This window comes from Belonocnema kinseyi, chromosome 5 (genome assembly GCF_010883055.1).
Source record: "Belonocnema kinseyi isolate 2016_QV_RU_SX_M_011 chromosome 5, B_treatae_v1, whole genome shotgun sequence".
Lineage (NCBI taxonomy): Eukaryota > Metazoa > Arthropoda > Insecta > Hymenoptera > Cynipidae > Belonocnema > Belonocnema kinseyi.
Window position 1 is genome coordinate 117,539,907 of NC_046661.1, and position 22,878 is coordinate 117,562,784.

The 22,878-nt window shown below is 32.4% G+C and overlaps 3 protein-coding genes across 3 annotated transcripts in view; 1 reads left to right on the forward strand and 2 right to left on the reverse strand.

Annotated features, from left to right (window-relative positions):
• Positions 1-934, reverse strand: part of LOC117172997 (protein artichoke-like) — a 20,795-nt gene extending 19,861 nt beyond the window's left edge. The window contains exon 1 of the mRNA XM_033361338.1: positions 791-934. The gene's annotated coding sequence lies outside the window, so the exon portion shown is untranslated. The remainder of the gene's footprint in view (positions 1-790) is intronic.
• LOC117172996 (leucine-rich repeat-containing protein 15-like) overlaps positions 1-18,531 on the forward strand; it is a 24,872-nt gene extending 6,341 nt beyond the window's left edge. The window contains exon 2 of the mRNA XM_033361337.1: positions 16,946-18,531. Coding sequence (XP_033217228.1) covers positions 16,958-18,403 — 1,446 coding nt within the window. The 5' untranslated portion in view covers positions 16,946-16,957 and the 3' untranslated portion in view covers positions 18,404-18,531. The remainder of the gene's footprint in view (positions 1-16,945) is intronic.
• LOC117172998 overlaps positions 867-22,878 on the reverse strand; it is a 28,398-nt gene continuing 6,386 nt past the window's right edge. The window contains exon 3 of the mRNA XM_033361340.1: positions 867-977. Coding sequence (XP_033217231.1) covers positions 879-977 — 99 coding nt within the window. The 3' untranslated portion in view covers positions 867-878. The remainder of the gene's footprint in view (positions 978-22,878) is intronic.

A 22,878-nucleotide genomic window follows, 5' to 3' on the forward strand; every position in this document is an offset into this window, starting at 1 on the left:
CTTAAATGAAAATAAATAAGAAAAATATTACCTGCTTAAAACGGAGCATGTAAAGGGGACATTTAAAGGACATCTGTCATGCCAACCCTTGCGTGATTTGTAAAAAATCTTAAATACGTCCGTTGCAGACCAAGTACTGAGCAATGTAGAATGAGGCAAACGTTTTAGACAAGCGCCTTGCAAGACGCTGTCTTGTTTCCTCAAAAACAGATATCATATATGGTTGCAGACCAAATGTGAGACAAAAACAAAAAAAAAACAGTTTCTCAATCTACCATCTGTTGCAGACCGAGGAGATTGGCAATCTATGTAGTTGAAGCTGCGTAGTTGTTTTAAAGCACGTAAATATATGAAGAACCGAACCTAAAAATTTCGCCTACCGCATCACTTGTAATTACTATCTGGCTGAGTATGCCGCTGTTCAAAGATTCTTTCCAAATGACGCAGATGTTCAAGTGATCCACTATTTTCACTATCCGAACTATGAGAACGATGTCTATGCCTTTTTTTACCCATTTTAATTTACTTGAAAATTACTATGACACTGTAGGGTATTACAGTGTGATCTTAAGAAAGAGGTGCGAAGTACAATGTATGATAATAGGTAGATACACTGAAAAACGATATTCTAATTTTAAGAATTTCTCTCTAAGTTGAAAAATATTTGCAAATTAAATAGGCGCCAAGAATATGTTGTTAATGTAAAATGAAGGTTCTCTTACCTTAAGAATATAATTATGTTCTTGTCTATATGATGAAAGATATTTAATTATTTGTATGTTGTACTTACGACTTTTTTTCGAAGCAAAACACTTAATGCCCAAAATTGCAAAAAAAGAACTGATCTCAAAGCACGTTGCACGAAACATTGAAAGAAATTATTGAACAATGCACAAGGCCCATTTTCCTGTGTGTATTTCTTCTTCCCCAATAATATTCTGATTTAAGAATATTTTCTTCCTTTGGTATGAATATGCCTGTAAGAATATGACGCTCTTAATATTAGAATACTGTTTTTTCGGTGTACAACTAAGTAACATGAATTAGTTTGCAAATTCTTAGTTTATAAATTTAATTTAATCATAAAGTAGTTTCCAAATAATTTATATTGAAAATTATGTATTGCCAGAATTAAACACCGTGTTATCTTGCTCGCACTTTTCGAGCACAGAATGATTGTATACATGCTAGTGTGATGGAAAGCATTGTACACACACTTAATTTATCTTCACAAAGTGCTGTCAGATGTGGTTCATTCATGCAAGAAATTGGTGCGCCCATCCACGTGCTTCAAACGTGTGCGCACGAATCTAAGTATTATTCGATGATATTGATCAATAGATGAAATTGTAGCACTCAGCTATCACTTATTATCATCGATTGCGGCAAGATAGCTTTTCGCTTAAAAATATTATTGAAATGAATTTTTATATGTGATTTAAAATTTATTTTAAGTTAGCTGGGTTTTCTATCGGTCGGCTGAGAGTCCAGCCGAAAACTGGTTATCTGGCAAGCCTGATAGTTTAAAAAAAAATTGGAGAATAACCTAATCTATTAGAAAGGGCAGAACAACATGTTTAACATATCTTTCATTTTTTTATGTGAACCTTTTTAAGTGCATATAGTTTTCCTAGAATTAACTATACGGTAACTTGTAGTAAAAAAATGTGTAAAAATATTGTCCTTGAATATTTATTTCTTTTTAAATTTACTGTAATTATTTTGGAGTTAAGTTAAGGACTGATGCATCTTCCCCCTATCGTCGTCGGATCCCTAATAGTGGTCTCTATGGCGCACAGGCTGCAAAGCCAATTTTGATACGCCCTTAAATGTTTGCTCTTGATAGCGTTGATTCCAGACATTTTGTTAAAGTCCAGGATGTAAACCACTGATTGCGATGTAATTTCATTGGGTTCTTTGTAATAGGCCCCAAGGATTCTTAGCCAATGCGGGGAACTGGCATAATAGATGCGGAGATGTTTCGTCATCTCTGCCGCATTTGCTGTAGTCTATGTTGGGGTTGACCCCCGTTTTGTGCATGAAATAATTTAAACGCATGTGCCCTGTAAACATCTGAAGCACTATTATTAGGTGTTTCCTGGGTAATCTTAGGCTTTCCCTGGCTATGTTCATTCTGTACGTATAGCCCAGGAGACTTTCCAGCCCACTATTTTTCTCTTTAATTCTTCCAAGCATAGAATCAAATCTAGACCCTCACTCCTGTTTGTATTCTGGAATTTAGGAGTATCATCATGATGTTTGTGTTCCCCAAACTAGAGTTTGCGTCGCAGCCTAAAAACAGATCAATCGTATTATCCTAATAGCCTTTTATGGTCGTGCAACATTGGGACACAGCGATTTCATACTTGCAATATAGACGTGCACTGATTACTCTTCAAGCTGCGTACATTTTACATCTAGCGATGTAATGTCTAACTTACAAACCACCGTGCACAGCTTGGAGTACCCAATATGGGCACCTGAACTTATAAGTGGAAAAATGATAATCTTAATTGAGACATACACAGTTAGTGTCATTCCATCTGTACAGGCTGTCTTTTAAGTCGAGAATTTTATTCCTTTGTGTGAGACGTACGTGGACAATTATTTGGCAGTGCCCATGCACGAGAAAGTGACACCTACCAATAATGACACTTACTTAGTTATACTTTCGGACAGCCTCTGGTATCATCTATTAATACCCCAACATACTTCTAGCTGAAACTTGTAGCAAAATAATTTCAGACTCTATTCACAAATGTATCTCTTGAATTAGTCATCAACAGAGCCGAAGATAGTTGAAAATTTTTAAGTAAAAATACTGAAATTTCATTGAATCAGTTTGTAAAGGCCATTCTATTTTTAATGGAATCAACATTTTTTATATTTGAGAATCAATTTTACAAACAGTAAAAACCTCGAGCCACAAGTTCTATGAGAATGCCAATTTATTATTTCCATATAGTTCCCTTACGTCGCGTTGGTTAAACTTTCCTCATTTTAGCAATAGGCATGTTAGATTCATTAGCATCCCTTTTCAATTCCTACCACCAGAGATTAGAGGAAAATTTTTTAAATCCTTATCCAACAGTCCAATCCAACATAAAGTAGGAATCACTAAAAGTATAACCGATTCTTCTATACTTTTATCTGACGTCAACAGACTTTTGAAAAATTTTAAAATTAAAACTGTCTTCAGGGTGGGCAACAAAAGTGGATAATTTTATCAAACTAGGTAAAGATAAATTAGACTTCGGATCTATGTAACGTAATCTATAGAATAACATGTTCCTACGGAATGACTTAAGTTTGTCCAACCAAACATCCTCTTCACATTAGAGTTAAAGAACATAAAAAAGCAACATTAAACTTACTGAAAAATAGTATAGAAGCATTATGAAGCACTTAGTCCACTGGCACAATAGTGATTCTGATTCGATAAAATGGTATGAAGTCGAAGTTTTACGCACTGAACCGAATTATTATAGACGTATTTTGCGGAACTGGTTTTTACAAAAACAGAAGGCAGCAAAAGTATGAGGAAGATTACCGGCTTGGACTTTTTTTTAATGATTCTTATAATATGTTACCAGAATTTTACTAGAATTTTCTAGTTACTAGCCTGGTTTTTTTACCACCGTTAAGTCAGTCAAATGCCTTAAGAGTTAACGATGTTACAAACTAAATTAATACGATATTTGAAATTTCTTGCGACGAAGTTGTAATAGGCACAAAGTTAGGAGTATTGTGTAGTTGAAAGTTGACTTTTGTCGCTGTTGTTCTTACACAGCGGCCGAGAGCGATAAATGAGCAATCTTCTAGCACCTATCTTGAGGATAGGTTTCTCATGTCTAAATGTTGATGAAAATATTATATACCAGTTCTTTTGTCATGTACAGTGTACACAGCAGTAACAATATCATGTAGCTTCAGTTTTCTATCATCCATGACCATAGAGTGGACTTTTTTAATTATTCGTGGGGTAGCGGCCTAAACAGGACATTTGGCACGTGCATCGTTACTTGTGTCACTCTTGATGCGATATGCCCCCCTGATATGAACAATACACCTATGCCAGATTTTTTTTCATTCTTCGAAACAGTTGTTGAAGTCAGTGATCCCAGATCTGAAACCAGTCGTGGTCCAATACTATCACAGGTCTATGTCCGTGTGAATATAGTAGGAGACGATGTAAATGACTGGGTTGCGCGCGCAACTCATTTCTTCTCTTCTGAATTTGAAAACTCGAAAGTGCACGATTGCCGGTCGGAACACTTCGGCGGTTCTATTTATATCTCTATCTGCTTTGAAATAAAATGAAGAGATTGGGATTTTAATACTTCCAGATTTCGATGCTGGCGATTCTCATGATTTGAATACTTCGCGCGCCTCGTTATATGCGTATATTTTGAGGTTACGTTATTTCAAGTATAAAATATGAATTATATAAATATTAATACTATTGTATATATAATTATACACATATATTACTAATGATAATATTATAATTATATTATATCATAATAGTCTTATTTATATCTTGATCCGCATTTGAAAGAAATTAAAGAAATTGGCGATTTCAGAATTCATTTCGTTTGGATAAAAACTCAATTATTTGATTCAAAAATTAATTATTTTGTTGAAAATGTAACTATTTTGTAAAAAAATCTTCTTTTCTATCAAAAGTTCAACTACTTTGTTAAAATATTTACTTTTTTTATTTGAAGGTTCATCTCTTTCGTTGAAAATACATTTTTGAAACTAACAATTAATCTATACCATTTTTGTTTAAGAAATCATGTATTTTGTTAAAAATTCCTCTTTCTATGTAGAAATTAAATTGTTTTATGGAAAATTGATACTTTTTGATTTAAAATTACATTTTTCGGTTGAATTTTCAACTATAAATATTTTTTGGTTGCAAAGACGTTTTGTTGTAAATGCAACTATATTGTTAAAAATCAAAATCATCATCTTTGAGTGGAAAATTCGATTATTCACTTAAAGTTCAACTACTCAGTAAAAAAATTAATTTTTTTCAGTAAGGATTCATAATTATAGTTGAAAATGCAACTATTTGCCTTTAAATTGTGTTAAAAATTCAGTGTTTTTTTAGATAATACTCTTTTTGGCTTTAAAATTAAATAAATTAGTTGCAAATTCATATATTTTTTTAAAAATTGGTCTTTTTTTGTAGACCATTCATTTTCATGGTCGAAAATTGATCTGATTGGTTGACACATTTAATAACTTTGTTGAAAATTAATTTTTTCTTTTGAAAATTATTTATCTTTATCTGAAAATTTAACCATTATAAGATTGATAAAAAATTCATCGTATATATTGGTTAATTTGGAAAATTGTTTTTTTATAGAACATTAATCTTCTTGGTCAAAAATTCACGTTTTCCCATGAAAATTTAACAATTTTGTTGAAAATTCGTTTTTTTTGTTCAATTAAATTTTTTATCACAGTTTTTATCTGGAAATTGAACTATTCCATTTTTGGTTGAAACTTTATCCTGCACATTGTATTAGTTAAAACACCAATTATTTGATAGAAAATTAATTTATTTTGTGAAAAAGTAAACTTTCGGGTTGAAAATTGATGTATGATGTTAATTAGATTTATTCCTAAAATTAAAAAAACTGCAAAATAAAAAAATTGCCTTAAAATCGTCCTGATTCTTTTTAAATTTTTTTACATTCTCATCATTTATGATTGAGAAAGTATTCGAATTGTCGGAAATTTGACATCACACTTCTTCAACTGATCTCCACGTTTCGAGACTCCCTGAATCCGAAAATCAGGTTTTCACGATGACGTCTGTCTGTCTGTCCGTCTGTAAACACGATAACTCTCGAGAAAATGAGCAAATCAAATCCATCTTTGGCACACTTATTTTAGGTTCTAAAAAAAGGGCGAGTTCGTGAACCAGCTATTTTTTATAAAAATTCAAAAAGTAAGCGCATTTTTAAAATGTTTGAGACCACTTTTTTTCGCATGATATGAAAAAGAATCAAAAAAAGAAAAACATTTATTTTTGAAAGTCCTACAATATCATTATAACAATTTTTTGGACTTAATCTTTGACAATACTTAATAAGTAGAAAATTCAGAACATGAAGACGCATATAAATACTGCCATCTAAAAGAGATCTTTTTGATAAAGTTTTTTTCAAGCATTCCAAATGCAAAGAATAAATATCCGAGCGCGAAGCGCGAGGTAACCCATTATCGAGCGCGATGTGCGAGATTCAACCTCTCGACTTTTCTGCACAGACTATTTAAAACTAAAGGTAAAAGTAGCGACAACAGTAATTTAATGATTGTGAATTCTCTTTTGTTAAAGCTCCTTCGGTTTTAACGAACACATTGTCAACACGTATCTCGTGCTTCGCACTTGAGTTTATCCCTGAAATTTTATATCATTCCCAAAAATGTATATTATTATCATTCGTAACTTGCATTGGTGTTAAAATAGACGAAATTTCATTTTCCCGTTTAAACAAATTTGAAAATATTTTTTGCAATTCATTTTGAATTCACCCTAAATAATTACTAGTTTATCCTAAATTTTTTTACATTCTTGTAAATTTACTCATTTCTATTCATTCAATAAAGTTTTTTAAAGTTTTTATTTCATTCATCTTGAAGTCTTTAAAACTCACCCTAAATTTGGAGGCATTCGATCAAATTCTTTTGAAGTTTCTTTAATTTATATTTATTTTATAAGATATTATCTTAAAACTATTCAGCTTCTATGTTTTTAATTTTTTAAAGAATGGTTGCGTATCAAATTCCTTAATTCAGAAAGTGCACTTTTAATACTTTGAATCATAATTTTTGTTTGTTTTTCATGTTTTGAATTTGAAAATATAAATGAGAAAAAAGCCTTTTTGGAGAATAAAAAAAAACTGGTAAATTTTGGTATGCTAAAAGTTAAAAAAACGGCCTGTTGTATGAAAAAAACAGGTGAGGAGAATTTTGCAGCTACGTTTTGGAACATATGCCCTTATGATTATTTTAATTTTTCTTGTGCCATTCCTCCAAACAGCCAATTTCATTATTTATAATGTTATTATTACGATTAAAACGAAAACCACGCGTCTTATCAAGAATTTTTTTTTTTAATTTCAGATTTTTTTGGGTTAAACAACCTTTTTCTTATATCTTGTGTCATTTTACCAAAAATGTTATTTTTTATTTTTAACTTTGTTATTCACGATTAAAATAGAAACTAACAATCATATAAAAAAAACCATTAATAAAAACTGTTGTTCTCTACTTTCGATAAAAAAATGTTATCTATTTATTTTTTCTTTGATTGTGTCATATGTCGAAAAATTTATGTTTTGTATTTTCACTGTTTTTTAATAAATAAACAAAAATTACGTGTCCTATAAAAAACTTATTAATAACAAATTTGTAGATATTTTTTGGTGCATAATGTTTGTCTCATAATTTTTTTCCTACCTTGCATAGTTTGACAACAACATAAAATTTTTTCTTACTTTTTGTTTGGTCAAAATTTGAATTATCAATTTTTCGAAAAAATTCAAAAAGTTGTTATGATAATCTTTTAGGGCTTTCGAAAATTAACATTTTACTTTTCAAGTGCTATGAACAAGTGTACAGACAATTTTTGAATCATAAAAAAATGTGGTCTCAAAATCTTTCAAAATACGCTCACTTTTAGAATTTGTATCCAAAATGGCTGACCAACGAACTTGGTATTTAGCTTAGAACACTAAAAGAGTGTATCAAAGGCCAATCTAATAGAATATTTTGTTCAAAAGTTATCGTGCTCATAGACAGACAGACATAAAAACAGACATAAATAAAGACAGACAGACACATTCGTAAAAACCTGTTTTTCGGATTCAAGGGGTATCAAAACGTGAATTTTTGACAAAAACTGGGAGGGGGGTCAAATTTTACACAAATCCAATACCTTCCCTGATGAGAATGTATTAACATGAAAAATAACAAATTATTAATTAAATTTTCAGAAACCCCACACATGAGACGGAAGACAAATTTAATGACAAAAGCTGTGATTAGAATGTGCCCACGAAGCGGGCAGATTTTTTTGTTTCTTACTGTTTATTATGTTTTTTATGATTAGAGCCAAAACTATACATCCTATCAAAAAGTGGTTGATAATTTTCAAGGGAAAATGAGAATTTTTGACTAAGCAGATTAATGTTCTATAAAAAAAACTTTAAGTGAATAATCGAATTTTCCACTCAAAGATGATGATTTTGATTTTTAACAATATAGTTGCATTTACAACAAAACGTCTTTGCAACCAAAAAATATTTATAGTTGACAATTCAACCAAAAAATGTAATTTTAAATCAAAAAGTATCAATTTTCCATAAAACAATTTAATTTCTACATAGAAAGAGGAATTTTTAACAACATACATGATTTTTTAACCAAAAATGGTATAGATTAATAGTCAGTTTCAAAAATGTATTTTCAACGAAAGAGATGAATCTTCAAATAGAAAAAGTAAATATTCTAACAAAGTAGTTGAACTTTTAATAGAAAAGAGGACTTTTTTTTACAAAATAGTTATTATTTCAACAAAATAATTAATTTTTTAATCAAATAATTGAGTTTTTATCCAAACGAAATGAATTCCGAAATCGCCAATTTCTTGAATTTCTTTCAAATGCAGATCAAGATATAAATATGACTATTATGATGTAATATAATTATAATATTATCATTAATAATATATGTATATAATTATATATATAATAGTATTAATATTTATATAATTTATATTTTATACATGAAATAACGTAACCTCAAAATATACGCATATCAAGAGGCGCGAGAAGTATTCAAATCATGAGAATCGCCAGAATCGAAATCTGGAAATATTAAAATCCCAATCTCTTCATTTTATTTCAAAGGATAGAGATAGAGGAGAAATGGGTTGCGCGCGCAACCCAGTCATTTACATCGTCTCCTACTATATTCACATGGACATAGACCTGTGATAGAATTGGACCACGTCTCGTTTCAGATCTGGGATCACTGACTCCAAAAACTGTTTCGAAGAATGAAAAAAAATCTGGTATAGGTGTATTGTACATATCAGCCCAAGTGCGAATTGCCGGAGCTGAATACACGGCCCAGCGTTGGTTTAATTTTGGCAGCCAACGGTCGGCTAAAGATATTGGGCCAATATCGGAATTTTAATCGGCCCAGTGTTGAGCCAGTGCTGGTAGCCTATATTGGCTATATATATCTGCCGATTCTCCACCGATGCTTGACCCAGAATCGGCACTTTGTTTCACCAAGTCTTAGTTTTAGCACTTAATAAACAAATCTTACACGAAAGATAAAAAAAATTTATTGAAAAATTGTCAAAGTTCACGATGATATTTGTTAAGTTCTGTCATTAAAAATTGTTAATGTTTATACAAATTAAATTTTCTGTCATTGCAAAAAGTTGTAAAGCAGGCTACAACGGAAAAAAAAGAAATATCACGCGAAGAACAATTATAATCGATTTAAATTATTTATTTAAAAATTAGTGTATTGATATTCCTGTTAACATTTCGTGTATTTTACATTTACACAACGTCACATAATAATAAATAATTAGAAAAAGAGAGCTTAAAATTTAGTTCAACTTTTCTGAACAGCAGCTGATGAGGATGGCCTTTTCACAGAGTTTCAACTTGTCAGTTTAGCGGAGTGGTTAGCACGCCCGACTGCTAGGCGATAGATTTAGGTATATAGATGCAGGTTCGATACCCCGTAGCGTTGGAAATTTTATTTGTAATATAATGTTCAAAATGTAAAATTGTAAAATTCAGTCTAAACAGGACCATTAATATTTATACTCAAAGTACTCGCAGTCAATTAATATTTATTTTTTAAATATCTTTTTTGTCATATCCTTAGACCGTAGCCAGTGTTGGGGCGACAATGGCAGCCAAGCCCTGGCTGCCAAGTCAATGCCATAGTTATCAATCCGGCAATGGCACGACGATGGCAGCCAGGTTTGGTCCAATACTGGTACCCAGTGTTGGGCCGACAAGGGCAGCAAAATCTTGGCTGCCAAGTGCAGGTTATAGTTATCATTCCGTCATTGGCGCGATAATGGCAGCCGAGCTTCGGAAATATTTTTGCCGACTATGGGCCCATGTTGGGCCGTATGTGACTTCGCACTTGGGAGGGGGGCATATCGCATCAAGAGAGTGACACAAGTAACGATGCACGTTCGAGATGTCCTGTTTAGGCCGCTACCCCACGAATGATTAAAAAAGTCCACTCTATGGTAATGGATGATAGAAAACTGAAGGTACATGATATTGTCAGTTCTGTGTACACTGTACATACCAAAAGAACGGGTATATAATATTTTTATCAACATTTAGGCATGGGAAACCTATCCTCAAGATAGGTGCTAGAAGATTGCTCATTTATCGCTCTCGGCCGCTATGTAAAAACAACAGCGGCAAAAGTCAACTTTCAACTACACAATACTCCTAACTTTGTGCCTATTACAACTTCGCCGCAAGAAATTTCAAATATCGTATTAATTTAGTTCGTAACATCGTTAAATCGTAAGGCATTTGACTAAATTAACGGTTGTAAAAAAACCAGACTAGTAACTAGTAAAATTCTAGTAAAATTCTAGTAACATATTATAAAAATCATTAAAAAAAAGCTCAAGCCGGCAATCTTCCTCATACTTTTGCTGCCTTCTGTTTTTGTAAAAACCAGTTCCGCAAAACACGTCTATAATAATTCGGTTCAGTGCGTAAAACTTCGACTTCATACCATTTTATCGAATCAGAATCACTATTGTGCCAGTGGACTAAGTGCTTCCTAATGCTTCTATACTATTTTTCAGTAAGTTTAATGTTGTTTTTATGTTCTTTAACTCTAATGTGAAGAGGACGTTTGATTGGACAAACTTAAGTCATTCCGTAGGAACATGTTATTCTATAGATTACGTTACATAGATCCCAAATCTCTAATTTATCTTTACCTAGTTTGATAAAATTATCCACTTTGTTCTCAAACCTGAAGACGGTTTTAATTTTATAATTTTTTAAAAGTCTGTTGACGTCATTATTTTTATTTGAAATAAAGGATCAGCTAAAAGTATAGCAGAATCGGTTATATTTGTAATGATTCCTACATTATGTAGGATCGGACAGTTGGATAAGGATTTTAAAAATTTTCCTCTAATCTCTGGTGGTAGGAATTGAAAAGGGATGCTAATGAATCTAACATGCCTATTGGTAAAATGAGGAAAGTTTAACCGACGCGACGTCATAAGAAACAATTAATTTCTTTACTAAGTAGTTTAACTTTAAGTGAATAATCGAATTTTCTGCCCAAAAATTATGATTTTAATTTTTAACAATATTGTTGCATTTACAACAAAACGTCTTTGCAACCAAAAAATATTTACAGTTGAAAATCGAACCGAAAGATGTAAGTTTTAATCAAAAAGTATCAATTTTCCATAAAACAATTTAATTTCTACGTAGAAAGACAAATTTTTAACAAAATACATCAATTTTTAACCAAAAATGGTATAGATTAATTGTCAGTTTAAAAAATGTATTTTCAACGAAAGAGGTGAACTTTAAAAAAAAATATTTTAACAAAGTAGTTGAACTTTTGATAGATAAGAAGATTTTTTTACAAAATAGTTACATTTTCAACAAAATAATTAATTTTTGAATCAAATAATTGAGTTTTTATCCAAACGAAATGAATTCCGAATTTGCCAATTTCTTTAATTTCCTCAAATGCGGATCAAGATATAAATAAGACTATTATGATATAATATAATTATAATATTATCATTAATAATATATATATATATATAATAGTATTAATATTTATATAATTTATATTTTATACTTTAAATAACGTAACCTCAAAATATATGCATATAAAGAGGCGCGCGAAGTATTCAAATCATGAGAATCGCCAGCATCGAAATCTCTAAATATTAAAATCCCAATCTCTTGATTTTATTTCAATGGAGGTAGAGATATAAATAGAACCGCCGAAGTGCTCCGACCGGCAACGTGCACCTTCAAGTTTTCAAATTCAGAAGAGGAGAAATTGGTTGCGCGCGCAACGCAGTCATTTACATTGTCTCCTACTACATCCACACGGACGTAGACCTGTGATAGTATTGGACCACGTCTCGTTTCAGATCTGGGATCACTGGTTGAAGTCCATTTATGGTATGTCCTTCAAAACCTTCTTCGATTTGTCTTGTATCTCTTCAATCTATTTAAAACGATTTCCCCAACCAGTTTTGTTTTTTAAATTTCGGGTACACTCAGAAGTAAAACGCAGCTAAATCAGGTGAATGGGGCGGTCTCCGAACGATATGAGTCCAATTTTAGTCCAATAGTTTTGAATAACCAATTTAGTGTGAGAAGGTGCCTGATCCTAATCCATAGACTAAGAGTATTCTTTCCATAATTCTGACCTCTCTGACGAATAGCTTCATACAAATGACGCATAACGCTAATACGATAATACATGGGCAGTAAATGTATCCCATTGCAAGTATTTTTTATGTTCATATGCTTGTGTTATGGGAACAGCGTCTACAGTGTCTAGATCTTTATTGCTCCGCCAGTTTTCACAAAATTCTTTTTGTTCTTCTGGAGGGATGTTATTCTCTTTGCAGTGAGAATATACCTTAATTGCAATTACAGCTGTGCGGCTATCATTAATTGCTGAAGACGAGCTATCGTCTGAAATTCAGATGGATTTTTAGCATCTGGTAGTTTACAGAACACATATGTGGTACATCCGATCTGGATGCTCGACAATCTTTTGAAGATACCTTGCCAAGACAGGATGCACATTGCACACTCGTCAGGTACTACAGAGCTAGGGAAATCTTGGGATTGCTCAAGAAATACTTAGTTTGTTGATTCAGATGCTCAAAGGGCATAATTGCTTGAACTACTACTGCATCCACAAAATGAAATCTAACCCCACGGCACAGTGCAGTAAATTCGGCAGAGATGACAAAATATCCACGCGTGTCTTATGACAGTGCTCGGTATTAGTTAGACTTAGGCAACAAACTCTTGGGGTCTACTTCATGGAATCTACGAAAATTATTACCTGGTCAGTGTTTGACATCATGGGCTTCTCTAAGACATCTGGAATTTGTTTTTTTTTCAGATAGCTTCTGTTCATTTATTCTTGTGGCTAATTTCGAGTACTTAAATAAAAAGAGTCGATGGTGTTCTCTTCTCACACTTTGACCACATTTCTCTGCCAAAAATTAAAGACACATTCTATCTTTGTTATCATGTTTTCATTTCAATAGTCTTCTTGGTTGTTGGATCTCTGCTTTATTGAGTTGTGCAGGGACATGAATTGCATGACTATATTGTATTTTTCCATAAGTTGCTGTTTGGTCTAACAGTGGAGCTGCCTTCAGCGACTTTTTGTTTAAAGCCAAATCCACCTGGCATTTAATCTCCATTGGTCGGTATTCTAAGATAAGGAGATTATTCTTGATGTTCTTCAAGTCCGTGTTTCTCGAGTTGAAGGGATCGCTCGACATACGGCAAACGGCATAGCCCATGAGTTTGTAGTAGTGAGTGGTGGAAGGTTTTTTTGGTGGCCCGAAGTCTCTCTACGAAATGCTGTATTTACGGCCCAATAAAAAGCAAGTTTTTCATAATAAATAAGGCTAGATTTTTTTATTAATTTCCGTGTCGGATAACGAAACTCAAACCCAATCAATAAAGATAAAAAACGGATTGTCGATTGTTTTAGGATTAGTCTACTTTTCTCATGGCACTTCACATATAAGGATACTTTGCAGCAAACTTAGCGCTAAATTTGTACATTCTTTTAGGTCTCACTTTCAAACTTCGCAGTTTCATAATAGAGATGCATCAATTCTTCTTTTATAGTGTCATTCTAACGCTAGGAGACCATCCTCAGCAAGCACAGTGGATGTTACATTGCTTACCTTTGGTTACATATTTTCTTGTTAGCTAGCTTTTCGATTAATGAAATTGGCCTAAACATTACGCAGCTCACCACCACCACTGTTCTACATGCAGTAGCTCCCAGCGATGACTTCAGGGGCGTTCCGACTGGAACTTGGTTATCATTTCTAAAAATTCAATAGACTCTCCAGGTTTTTTATGGCTTTTGATGCTCGTCTTAGTCTTTCTCTGCTTCGTTCTCCGCCTATGTGCCATGGGAAACTCTCCTAGTAGTAATGATACAGCCAAAATAGCCATCAAAGTCAGGAGAGGAAAGTCCAAGCCCCGAAAGATCCAATCCACAAGAACCTTAGTGGAATTACATACAAAAATGTCTATAGGTACCGGCTTAGGGAACGAACCTCAAGCCTCTGACATAAGGTCCGAGCACCTGACCGGGTAAACTACCGAAGCTCGTTTTATGTACATATTTCGTATGATTTTAATATTATTTAATATAATAATAATTTATCCATTAATATTTAGAGTTATTACTTATGATTATTTATTATAATTATTATATTTCCTAATTATCAATGGAACGTTATGAACCGATATCAAAGTACGTATGCATAGTAAATTCTCGTTAAAATCTAAATAAAAAAAACATTTTTTGATTTTTAAATTATATTTTTTATTGGTATCAATTTTTGTGATGATGGAAAAGGTTCTAAATCTTAAAACTTATACTCATAAATTATATTTTAAAAGCGGCATAGTAATAAAATAAGTCTTATACATCGTAAATTGTTATTCAATATAAATAAATGATCTAAATTATGATTTCATACCATTTAAGACTACTTTTTGCACACATTTTAGTTTAAAATCATTAGAAAGTGTTTTTATACCAATGTGATTTCAATGTGAAATCAATAGATATTACAGATCGTTTATCCACGTTTTTTATTTTCTAACCAAAATATTTTTAGAACTCGCTCCAGCCAATTCCATGTCTAATGGAGTTTAACCTGTAAAATGTTTCCTATTTTTATTTCCTTGATATTGATTAGGAAATTATAAGTGAATTTATTTACACATTTTATATGCTTTTTCCCTTCTCAGTAAATATTAAATTTATCGCATTTTTATGTCTCAGAAATATTATGCAAAATTTTTAGGAATATCAAAAATGGCATATAATGACAATATTTGGAAGCTCGTTGTGAGCCTCAGATATGATTGTGTCAACTGACATTTTGAAGGGACTGCATGTGGACAGCTGCAAAGAAATTTGACCCTGGGTTGGTCCGCTCATTGTGCATTGTATTTGCCAGTCACTGACAATGAGTTGAATGACAGAGTAATAATAAGTTGACAAATGTTACGTTCCGCGAGGAAAGGGACCTTAGGGTTAAAAAAACGACTTTCAGATTTTTCATGATATTGATAGCTTCAAAATCGCTCTTTCATATTAAAAGAAATAAAAAATTCTTATCTGTAAAATTAGATTTATTATTGAGATGCAAAGTGAAGAGTGAATCGCATATTTCCGAGGGGCTAATCACTGAGAAACCTGGAAATCTTAAAACTATATATGTGGCAGTCTCAACCGAATTCGCGTAGAGAGTGCTAAGATTTTTTCAAGATTGCTGGGATTGCCCAGATTTCCAAAAATTCTCGAGATCGGGACTCTCGAGAAGAAATCAGACTCGACTAAGCTAGGCGGCGTCCGGATGGAGTCGGTCGTTAGTCCGACTCGCCGATGTAGCGTATGCATCATGAAATTCCACGCTTGGCGAAAGATTTCCAATATTTCTGAGAGTTCCTCAAAGAGTTCTCCTATGATTTCCAGCGCAGCAATATAATATTTCTCAGTGACAATCCCCTCGCCTATCTCGAAGCGTGCGGTCGGCCCGAGAAATCCAGCGATAAATTTACTTTCCTACGAAAATGATTTGGCGATTACGCCCGTTGAAATTTCTCAAATGTGATTTTTTGGGCCACTCTCGACAATTGCTTCCGTTGCGCAATCGACGCCTTACATAGTTCTCCTTGATTTCGAGAAACGAACCATGTTTGTTACCGAATTCTCGGCACCATCTGACAAAAACATCATAAACAAGGAAAATGAAAAGAAAGAGAGGTATAAAGAATTTATGAGCGAGTTGCGACGGTTCTACCCGAAATATTCTGTTAAGATAATCGTCCTTATCATCGGCGCTATTAGAGGTGTTTAGCTTTAATTGATTAATAGTCTGAAAGGTAATCCTGCCCGACAACGAAATGGCAAGACTCTTGCGGGAAAAATACAGAAGGCGTCGTCTTTAGGTCACTTCTTGTCCTCAGGGTGAACGAGAGTGTTGCCGGATCGTCGTATTGAGTCCGTTACAGACTGAAACGTGGTGATGGCTGAAATTTTACCGCGATTTCGATGGAAGAGGGTATAGTTTTTCAGATTTGTACCCCCTCCCGACGAAATCGTGCGGTTGTTCTTATATATAAGACATTATATTTCAAGTTATCCTCCTGCTTTGTCTATCTTCAACTCTTTCGATAAAAATACAATAATGCGACTAGTAGTATAAATCGTTTATAACTGTAATATCAACTGATTGGACATTAAAACACCAACTAATAAGAAATATTTGTTAATGGTATTAAACGAAAATATGTACAAAAAGTCGTCCAAAATTGTTCTAATGTGTAAAAAAATTATGATTTTGTATAATTTACTTTAATATAATGACAATTTGCGTTGTATTAAGACAAATTAAAAATTTTCACGGATTTTTGTAATGCTGCATCGTTTTAAAATGACAATCGTAGCTTTAAACACTAAGATAAGATATATTTTTCATATCTGTTTAAGTAATGTTCAAGAAACAATAATATATTGATTTTAGTTAATAATTTTTCCGGGTCGTATTTGAATCACAATTCTAACTTATCTGTTATCTAAAAATATTAACTTTTATTTTCAGGTATAATTAAAGATGTTCCTGACAATATTTACAGTCTTCCTCATCACGGAAGTGAGTGTTGGTTGTCAAAAGCAAGCAGTCTCCTTCGACATGAATGAACAGGATATCCAACTGGAACGATCTTCACTCTCCTTTTCTGAACTACCGGATTGTCAAAAATCAAAAGCGTCTATCAAATTAAATCTCTCAAAAATGGGTATAAACAACATAACCGATCACTTTACAGACAGTCCTTTATTTACTTGCCTCAATCTCGAAGGCAACGAAATCGTCACCATACCATTTGGGGTGTTTGATGACCTTCCGAATTTAACATACCTCAACCTAGCCAATAATCACATTCCAGCTTACAACCTTCTATCATTCGGTGGTCATAAAAAGCTCGACACATTAATTCTTGATGGAAACGTTCCAACTTATTCTCACACATTTGCAGTAAATGGATATTTCCCAGAACTGAAATCCTTATTCTTGAGAAGAAATCTTCTCGAATACTTCCCTAATGATTTCCGTTTCCACTTTCCAAGTCTCAGCCATCTTTACTTAACCGATAATATTGTGAACGTGACAAATTTATACAATTTTGTAAGCAGCATGCCAGCTTCTGTAACACATTTGTATCTCGAACAAAATGGTATTAGAGTATTTAGAACTTCAGTCTTAAACAATATCACTGAACTTTATTTGGATGGAAATGATTTTAAGAATATTGATAGGTCTTATGAAAATACTTTGGATCCAAGCAATACTCCAACTATGCAGGAACTCTCTCTCAGGTATTGTAAAATTGAAAAGGTTGGAGCAACAGCTTTTTATGGCACATACAATTTAACAACTTTGGATTTGTCTAATAACTACATTTATGAAATTCCTGACGGATTGTTTAATGGGGTATCATCTTTAAAAAATTTGTCTCTCAGTTATAACTTATTAAAGGAAATCCCCAAAGCTATTTCACTTTCTTGCTTGAAGAAATTATACTTGAGTCATAATAAAATTCAAGATGTAAGACAATTGAGTAATCTTACTGGACTTCGAACTTTGTCACTCAGGGGAAATAATATTACTCATTTAAATGCTGGCGTCTTTGCAAATCTGACTAATTTAAAGGATTTGGATTTGGCTGAAAATAATATTCACTACCTACAGCCAGATTCTTTAGAGACTTTGAAGGGCCTGACATTCTTGAATTTGAACTTTAATAAATTATCGAGTGTAGAATCACTTTTTATGAGAAATAATTATTCTCTGGAACAATTGTATCTTAAGGAAAATCCTGTTATTCGTATCACTGCTACTTCTTTGATCAATTTACCTGAGAACTTGACTGTTCACATGGGACCAATGAGAACGTCAGATTCACATCCAAAGCTGTTTGAATCTAGTGAGAATAAAGAGGATAACAAAAGTTTGTCTTTGGAAGAAGAGGAGGAATTGAAAATTCAGGTTCAGCGTTAAAAATAATAAGTTTGTCGATTTTGAAATAAAACAAGCATGGGTATGAATGTGATTGGCAACTGCTTCCATGAACTTCGATGTATCATGATTTTTTATAACAAATAAAGCAGAAAAGTAGTTTTATGTCATATCGAGTGTATTAGTATTACATTTTCTGTATACAGAAGAATATGCGATTGCATATAAAATTTCCATAGAATATTATTAAATTTTTTCTGTGTCAACCACTACATTTAATTCTTGTTTAGACGTTATTTCGCTATTTCTGTATAATGACAGGGTGGCAAGTTTAAATATTAAAAATTTCTTGACAATTAAATATTTTAAATTGAACAATTTAAAAAGCAATCATGCAACAAGTTGTGTCTACAATTTAAAGATGAACATAATGCAAGTCGAATTCAGCGAATATAATATTTCAAGATAAAGTACTCTATATTGCACTAAATATAGGAAGTAGCTTTCAAAATTTTAATAAATTTAAAACCCTCTAAATTGAAACAATATCTAGATGAAAAATAATTAAAATGCATTATTTACAAATTAGACGCCATAAAATTTGATCAATTATTTCTGCGTAACCTAGAAACAAGAACACTTCAAATGGAAAATTATAAAAATAAGATTTTTAAATTGACACTGGAACTTGGATTTAAGACCGGTTTCGTACATGGTTTGCAGTGGCGTGAAGCATAAATTCAGGCAATTCAATCGTAAACAGTCAGGGTCGTATGAACCATTTTTGTTGGATTCGGACTTGTGCTAACAGCTGACTCAACGAACGCGCTGATGTTACTGCCCTCATGCTGTTTGTCACGCATGACTGAGCACCACCTCTCTCTTAAGAATTATTTAATTTTAAAATACTTTAAAGTAATTATTGAAATTTAACCCTCCATCATAGTTTTAAAATTGTAAGTTATTATTCAGATCCTCTATTTCATCATTAAATTATTGTTGAATATTCAAAAAAATTTGGTTACTGTTTTAAATAATTAAAATAGTCAAAACACAAGGAAAAGGTGAAAATTTCATTAAAATCATGTATCTTGTAAAAAGATAACTGACCTGTGTTGTATTTCAAAAACATATTTATTTTGACACTTGAAATTGGTGTTTTTAAAAAGTTATATTACACGAAAATAAAAGTATATTACTGATTTTGCTTCATGTATTTGTATTTAAAAAATAAACAATTTCACACAGAATGTGCGATAATGATAAATCAGGCTTCTCCAACCGAATTTGCAGTTATGGCTTTATCCAATCTGAACACAACATTTTTAAAAATTCACGACAGCTCCGAGATTCACCATTGTTTTTTAAAGTATAAAAAACGACTGCATTGATGCCTGCTTGATCCAGCATGCCATAAAACAATAGTAAAGGCCATCGTTTTGTAATGCGATCAACTAAATAATATTTACACATCATGTCAAAGGTATCGGTACCGCCGTTAGTTTTGTTATAAAAAACAACTACTTCTGACTTCTGAGTTTCATAATCGATTTTCCGCTTTTATGATAAGTCTTTTTTTGAAAAAGTGACTAAAATGCATTTTTACCAAAAAATAAAAGAAAAGAATGACGCGTCAACTTGTTTCTTCTTGATAAAATTCGACCTCGAACAATCGCCTGGGTCACGTATGGAGGAGGGTTAACTTGACTTAATCTCTTCTTTAAAAAAATCGCAATATATTCGACTTTTGATTGCTCATAGGAAGTAAAAAAGCATTAACTGTTTAATTGCACAATGTTGATCTTAAATATTATAAATTATATAAATATTATAAATAAATATATTCATGTAGTCAACCTAATAATACGCATCAAATTAGGCATGAGATTACTTTATATTAAGTAAGATTGAGTGATTAATTAGTAGCTCATGTGCATGTTTAAGTAAAAATAAATAAGGAAAAACTGTGTACAAAAGGAACAAAAATTTACAAAAGTTAAGAAAAAAAGAATTTTCGAAGTTTTAATGTTCGATAATAAAATACGAGAAATTATCAATGAGTAATTTCAAGAGTTGGGTTCGAGGTATTGTACAAATATTTGAAACAAAGATTTTTAAAATGATACAGGGAAGGTGCATTTCTAATATCGTATGGTAGGCCAGTCAACGAAGCTGAATGAGGAGGCTTAAATGGAAATAATTTATAACAATGAACTTAGTTGTCAGAAAGCTTCCTTAGGGGGTCTTGAAACATCTCCCAAAATTCAGTAAATTTGGGGGGGGGGCGCTCGAGCCGCCGTTATCCAATATGGCAGATGATTTTATGTTTTTAGATGGCTGTTTTTAGAGCAAAAATAGTTATATAATAAAACACTCTAAATTTTCTTCTGAATAAAAAAGGTTATATAAAATATTGCCATAAAGTGAATAGTTTGCCTGAAGAATTGAAAAGATTGAACATTTTTGGAAGTTCATTATTCTTGCATTTCTGAGCGATTGCCTCAGTGAAAACGAGTGCAGTGTGTTGTTTCGAGCTTGGCTGAAGGTAAGCTACCGTGCAATATCAATAATTTCGTTGTAGCTATATTATTTATTTAATACTGAAAATTATTTTGATCATTTTCAACGCTTAATTTGAAGAAGTTGCTTTCATTTTTCGAAGTAGGGACTTTGTCATTTATCTTTCCTTATGTCTTAACAACGCATCTGCAAATTTTCGAAAATTTAAATTAATTTTTTGATATTAAAAACCGCCTTTTTTTGAACCTGTGTCAAAACTCTCGGAAAATCCGAGTTCAGCCTGGGGGGTGAAGTAATAACGATGTATTTACTGCAGGCCCACTTTTTTCTTCAAACGGTAGCAAACATAATGCACCTATCGTAAATAATCTCAACTCCTTCCATATGCCTGGGACCCTTCGAACTGCATTTCCCAGGGCATGAAGCGACCACGGTCATGTGGCTACAGGCGACTATCGGCGTCCCTCTTCCGCCAAAGTAAATATGCGAGGGCAAGCGAGAGAGTAACGGGCTTGTTAGTACAGTCAAGCACAGACGTTTCTATTTTTGTAAGAGAACCTTTCTTCTCCCGCTAACATTTCACGTCTATTAAACGCGTTTTTTGTATCAGAAAAAAATCATATCATTACTGATTTTTGCATGAAGCATTCCAAAGGTGCTCCAATGATCTTATCAAAATTCAGCAATGATCGGATTCAAATTAAGCTTACAATCAAGCTCTGAAGCGAATTTAAACCTTTCGTTCGACACGCATCCAAAATACTTCTGGCTTCACATCTACTGTTGTTTATATAGAAAGTCATTTGTAAAATAATAATTTCGAAGACAATCTAACAAGAGCAGAAAATTATTAACATTCCATGAAATAATTCAGATCAATACTTCAAGGAGATGATAATAAAATAACCATTTTTGTATCTCCATTCTCTTCCCGCTAAAATTTCACGTCTATCAAACACGTTTTTTGAATCAGAAAAAAATCATATCATCACTGATTTTTGCATGAAGCAGTTAAAAGGTGCTGCAATAGTCGTATCAAAATTCAGTAATGATGTCAGTTAATAATTTTCAGTTCTTGTTAGATTGACTTTTTATATAAATAACAGTAGATGTGAAGCCAGAAGTATTTTGAAGGCTTGTCGAACAAAAGGTTTAAATTCACTTTAGAGCTTGATTATAAGCTTAATTTTAATTCGATCATTACTGAATTTTGATACGATCATTGGAGCACCTTTGCAATGCTTCATGCAAAAATCAGTAATGATATGATTTTTTTTCTTATACAAAAAACGCGTTTGATAGACATGAAATTTTAGCGGGAGAAGAATGGAGATACAAAAATGGTTATTTTATTTTATTCACCTTGAACTATTAATCTAAATTATTCCATGGAATGTTAATAATTTTATGTTCTTGTAAGATTGACTTTTTATATAAATAACAGTAGATGTGAAGACAGAAGTAATTTGAAGGCTTGTCGAACGAAAGGTTTAAATTCACTTTAGAACTTGATTATAAGCTTAATTTTAATCCGATCATTACTGAATTTTGATACGATCATTGAAGCACCTTCTGAATGCTTCGTACAAAAATCAGTAATAATATGATTCTTTTTTTATACAAAAAACGCGTTTGCTAGACGTGAAATTTTAGCGGGAGAAGAATGGAGATACAAAAATGGTTATTTTATTACCATCCCCTTGAAGTATTGATCTGAATTATTTCATGGATTGTTATTAATTTTCTGTTCATGTTAGATTCTCTTCGAAATTATTATTTTACTTTTTTCTTGGATTCATATTTTCCAAGATTAATCACAATGAATATAGTGTCGAACAAGAGGTTTAAAGTCACTTCAGAGCTTGATTGTAAGCTTAATTTTAATTTGATCATTGCTGAATTTTGATACGATCATTGGAGCACCTTTGGAATGCTTCATGCAAAAATCAGTAATGATATGATTTTTTTCTGATACAAAAAACGCGTTTAATAGACGT